The sequence below is a fragment of the Parus major genome, chromosome 7 (assembly GCF_001522545.3).
Source record: "Parus major isolate Abel chromosome 7, Parus_major1.1, whole genome shotgun sequence".
Taxonomy (NCBI): domain Eukaryota; kingdom Metazoa; phylum Chordata; class Aves; order Passeriformes; family Paridae; genus Parus; species Parus major.
Window position 1 is genome coordinate 37,193,098 of NC_031776.1, and position 5,781 is coordinate 37,198,878.

The following is a 5,781-nucleotide window of genomic DNA, read 5'->3' on the forward strand; positions in this document are numbered from 1 at the left end:
TCCCTTCTCCTGCTGAATGTCTGTCCTCTCCCTTCTCCTGCTGAATGTCTGTCCTCTCCCTTCTCCTGCTGAATGTCTGTCCTCTCCCTTCTCGTGCTCAGCCCAGAGCCCAGGTTACTGTGAGATCTCACCAACACAGCCCCTGTGCTGCCACGCCTGCCCTGCAGGTAAAGCCAGGGCTCCACACGAGGCCAGCAGCCAAACCCAGCAGTGGAACACAGCTCTGAGCACAGTCCTGGGGCCACGAGGACATTTCAGATGAACTTTGTCACTGCAGAGAGAGCCTGGCTCTAACTCTGCTGTCATGTGCTCTGTCCCAAGCACAGGGCACAGAACTGGCTGCAGCAGAAGACAAAGGAAGGGGTCTGGCCTTTACTCCAGTAGTGCCTGTGGAGTGCTCTGAGCTGCTGTCCAGCCCCTCAGGGCTGCCAGGGAGCTGCTCACCTCTGTCCCACAGCTCTGAGCTGTGCCACACTGCCCAGGACACCGGGTCCTTCAGCAGCACACAGCCTGTGCCTCCTGCACGGCTCAGAGGTGACCTGTGGCACCTGCAGCACGCCCTGCTGCTCTGCTGGGGCTGCTGGCTTTCTGCTCTTCAGTCAGCTCCAATTCACAGGTACCACAGTGGTGTCTTCACTCCTTGTTGCTGCAGACTCCTGGAATGGCCTGACAGGGAAGGGACCTCAGAGCCCATCCAGTTCCACCATGCCACGGCAGGGACCCCTTCCACTGTCCCAGGCTGCTCCAAGCCCCATCCAGCCTGGCCTGGGGCACTGCCAGGGATCCAGGGGCAGCCACAGCTGCTCTGGACACCTGTGCCAGGGCCTGCCCACCCTCACAGGGAAGCACTTCTTCCCAATCCCCCATCCATCCCTGCCCTCTGGCACTGGGAGCCATTCCCTGGCTCCTGTCCCTCCATCCCTTGTCCCCAGTCCCTCTCCAGCTCTCCTGGAGCCCCTTTAGGCACTAGAAGGGACTCTGAGGTTTCCCTGGATCCTTCTCCTCTCCAGGTGAGCATTCCCAGTGCTCCCAGCGTGGCTCCAGCCCTGGGAGCATGTCCATGGCCCTGAGCTGAGTTTAAGTCCAGCTTGTCCTGTGCATGCACAATGTGTCCTGAGCCTGACACAAAGCCCAGCAGCAGCTCCAGCCTCGCCCAGGAGCGCTGATCACACACCAGGGCTCCTCAGGGTGGGAACAGCTTTCAGCTTTGGCTGTTACTGTGACTGAACACCACCACAGCCCTGGGAACAGCCACAACAACCCCAAGGATCCGAGCTGTGAGGGCACCAGGCAAGCAGTGAACCAAGGGAGCACGTTCCAAGGGCAGGGGACACTCCCCAGGGAAGCAGCACTGCTCTGTTTGAAGAGAGGCCAACACAGCTCTGGGGACTGAAATCACACCCTGAGTACCGAGAGATGCCGGCTGGCTCCTCCTGCAGCACACAGACAACACACAAGTGCTTGTTTGTGCCAAAGGAGTTTCCTATCACATTTTCCTCCTCATAGTAAAAAAGAAAACACCAAGAACCACCGTGTCACCTGGAGGATATCACTGGGTAAGATTAAAAATAAAAAAAATTAAATTATAATAAGTAAATAAAAATTAAGAACTACCAGACTTAGTAGTTGTGGAAGAACATCTTCCAGGTGTCTGTGAGCTGAAGCACTAGAGCAGGCACTGGAAGGCTGTCCACGAGCCCAGGAGAGCACAGGGAGCTGAGGAGAGCCCCTGGCCCCCCAAGACACCACCACAGCCTTGCTCCTGCAGGCTCACTCCCAATGCCAAAGCAAACAGGGTTATCAGAGTGACCAGCAATGATTCCCACACAGCTCAACACACAGAGGAGAGGGAAGATGTTTACTCCATCCCAGCCAGTGCAAGGGCATGGAATCACTTACAGCAACATCCAGAAGTACAGAGCAACTGGTTCTGTGCCATTAGTGTCACCAGAAACTTCAGTGTCCTGACGTGACCAGTGCACAGACAGATCTGCATCACCTAAGTGTTCCCATGGGGGCACTGAGCTCAGTCACAATCAAATCCCCAGAGCTTGCACCTAAAAGCAGGTAGGTCTGCAGCCCCATGAGCTCCACACCAACCTGCTGAAGCTGCCAGCACCCTCCATTCTTGCTCATTCAAGAGCAGCTCAGGTGAAGGCTCTGCAAGCTGCAGCAGCAGTACCTGTGTCCAGTACCAGAACTGAACCTGTGCACAGGTCAGTGCTACATTCCAACTCGGTAAAACAAATGCAATCCTGAATTCTGATACCTTCTGCACTTCCTATAGAGTGTCTTTTTGTGCTTTAGGGTTTGTCATGAGAAACAGACACCTACAAATACTCCCTGTGGTTCAATGACACAAGGAAGAAGGATAGAGACTTTGTGATCTAAAATTTTAACTTAGCTATTTGGTATGAAATGGGTCTCACCAGGACTTAGAACAAGCAGGGGACTCTCTTCCCTGCCTCAACAGAAATGGCAACAGGATTCAGGCACCGTACCCAACACACCAACCAACAGCTTCCTCAATGTTTCAGGAATCAAACCCCCGTGGGGGCCCAGCACGTCCCTGTGCACTTTGCTGGCGGGTGCTTTGCCAAGAACCTCCTCAGCCCTCCTAGAGCCAAGGGAAGGAGCCCCAGGCACTCACCATTGCTCACCATGCGCCTGGCCACTTCCCACAGGACCAGCCCGAAGGCCCAGATGTCCACCCGCTTGTAGGAGTCAAAGCAGTCTGCCTGGATCGTCTCATCCAGCACCTCTGGAGCCATGTAGCGCTTGGTGCCCACACGGGGATTGTTCCCCACGTCCAGCTGGTTTGTGCTTTGGGAATGCATAACTGCAAGGCCTGAAGGACACAAAGAAGAAGTCACTGTTAAATCCCCTCGACACGTGTGAAGGGCCTGGGAGCAGCCGCCCCGTCAGATGCTTTCTGAAAGAGAAGGAGCAAGGGCACAACTGCCCAAAGACCAACGGGGGCAGCTCCAAACTGGCCACCAAAACCAGCCCTGGGGCCACAGACAGGCCCAGTATCTCCTAAGGGATTATCATCAAGCATTTTATTGCGCTCTTGCAAAACATTGTCACGAAGTGTTTTGCAGCCACTGGATGTCCCCAGCACTCCGGGCACGGGTACACAGAGGCCAAACAGCTGCTGCTTAGAAGAAAACAATTTTACATGGCATTCAAATTTATTTATAGGCCTTTTGGGTAGGTGGATAAACCCGAACAGTGGGGAAGGGAGAAGAAAAACACTGCACAAAGGATACACACAAGTTAAAAAAATAAAGCTGGAAAACAAAAAACACCGTATTTGCAGCAGCTTGAAAAATAAACATCCTCAAGCAGATCTAAGATGAGTCAGACAAAACCACTCTACCTGGTTTCTACTAATTACTAAACATTTAAGCAGAGAACATTATGTGAGGGACTAAATTACTGTAAATTTGGAAACACACAGAGCCCTCATTTGGCCACGGTAAACAGAGAGCACTGCAAATTGAGCAGCAGTGGCTGCATGGCAGAGCCAAGCGACAGAGAGGGTGATGCAAACTCGCCCTAATTTCCTCAACAAATCTTCTAAAAATGACATATACTACTTGCATTCAACAGGAGTTTATTTTAGGTGAACCTTAAAAGGCTTTTTACCTGAGTCCCACAAAAACTAACTTAGCACCAGATCATTCATTTGCTTTTCTTTCCAAAGAACAGTCTGTTCCTTTAACATAACAAAAATTTGGAAAATACTTTTCTATAATTCAAATACACTTCAAGATATTTCAAGCTGATAAAAATATGCTTCTGGCACCTCTAGAAAGATCATAAGATAGAATACTTTGGGTTGGAAGGGACCTCAGAGCCCACCCAGTGCCCCCCAGCCATGGCAGGGACAGCTCCCACTGTCCCAGGAGCTCCAGCCCCAATGTCCAGCCTGGCCTTGGGCACTGCCAGGGATCCAGGGACAGCCCCAGCTGCTCTGGGCACCTGTGCCAGGCCCTCACCTCCCTCACTGTGAAACACTTCTGATATTTAATGTAAATTTACCCTCTTTCAGTTTCAAACCACCTCCCCTTGGCCTATCACAGCAAGCACTGTTAAAATGTTTGTCCTCGCCCTTCCTAGGGACACCTCGTGTACCATCTCACAAGCCCAGACTGGTAAAAAGTCTGCTTCCAGATCCAAGTACTTCTGTCAAATATTGACACACACACACATACACTCTTATGTACTATTTTAAATTCATATTAGATTATATTATACAATAAGTATGGCTTATAATTCTTCCTTAAGAAAAGCTTGCAACAGCAAACGAAGGTTAGAAACCTCACATTTCCTGGCCAACTCTGGAAACATCAAGACCTCGGAGAACACCTTGATAAAAATGTTTTCTTCATCCAAACTGAGCAAAGCAGATTCCAGAGGCCAACAGGTCAAAGGCTGAGAGCTGAGGGAGGCAAGTCAGCATGCACAGACTGAGGAGGGGCCGTGGGCTCAGGGGCAGTGCTGGAACCTGGTTCCCATCTCAGGCATCCCAGCACTTTGGGAGCAGGGAAGCAGATCCTGCTCCACCCCAGGGGCTCCTCTCCAAGCACAGGTAACTGAGGGGCACCCAGAGCGGGGCAGAGCAGCTCCTGCTCTAAGATTCCAGTTCTGAAGAAGGAATTTCTGTTTTGAGATGGCCCTGTTAGCACACTGCAGCTTTGCCACAGCCCCCTGTGCTGTCCCCCAGAGCTGCTCAGCTCAGACCAGCACCAGGCACGTGCTCTGCCTCACAAGGACAAAGGCAGGACCTTTCCCCAGCTGACAGACTGAGCAGGAATGACATCCACTCCTGCACTTTGTCACACAGAAGCACATCTGAGCCAGCTTCTGCTGGTGCTGCAGCTCCTGATCCTGGGGGTGCCATGGGCCAGAGCAGCTCCCAGCTCAGATCTGGGGAGGAACACACCAGAGGGTGCAAACAAGACACAGCCTCACAGAAGAAAGGGCATGAATGCATGCCAGAAGCAACAAATTCTTTGGTGAACTTCCCTTACAGAGAAGGAACATGTAAAAAATGTGACAGACATGGCTGAAGAGATCACATACCAAAAAATAGCTATTTAAATACTAAATATAGTATTTAAATAATACTAATAGCTATTATAAAAACTGATCAGGAAGTGTCTGCTGCTGTGCTCTCTTGGAAAAATCTCTCAGGCATAAGGAACCTCTAGATAAATAGTGTCATAGGTTTCACTGTAGCAGTGCCATGCCAGGATGTGCTGCCCCTCCTCAGAGTCAACTACAAATTTATTTAAAAGCAATGCTCTGACACTTTGTATTTTCAACTTACTGCTCCATTTGTTACTATTCCCACAGCAAATTTCCAGAGGCCCAAGTACGTGGCTCTCATGTTTTCCCTGTCTGTATCTCAAGTCCTTCAGGCACAAGCAACAGAAACTATGCACTAGAATTCTTATTTTTAAAATTCCCATCTCCTGATACACTTTTTGCCTAGGCAATGGTTCCCCAGTACTGTTCTCACACTATTTTCTCCCTTGTCTGCAGGGAAAAGGAAAGCCAGTCCTGTCAGACATCCCTCCAAGGTGTGAAGAAGCCACGCTGCTGTGACTGCTCCTCGGTGCCTCGTGTTCCAAAGCAGGGCACCAGAGTGTCCCAGGGCCAGCGAGCACAGGCTCACACTGCCGGTGGGACAGCACCCTGCTCAGGAACCGAGACCACCCACGGCACCCTCCGGGATCCAGAGCTGGATTTGACCACCCACGGCACCCTCCGGGA

The 5,781-nt window shown here is 51.4% G+C and overlaps 1 protein-coding gene across 3 annotated transcripts in view; it reads right to left on the reverse strand.

The window, feature by feature from the left end:
* Nucleotides 1-5,781, reverse strand: part of ACVR1 (activin A receptor type 1) — a 45,786-nt gene that overhangs the window by 4,089 nt on the left and 35,916 nt on the right. For all 3 annotated transcript variants that reach the window (XM_015635176.2, XM_015635177.3, XM_015635175.1), the window contains exon 8: nucleotides 2,651-2,848. In XM_015635176.2, coding sequence (XP_015490662.1) covers nucleotides 2,651-2,848 — 198 coding nt within the window. The remainder of the gene's footprint in view (nucleotides 1-2,650; nucleotides 2,849-5,781) is intronic.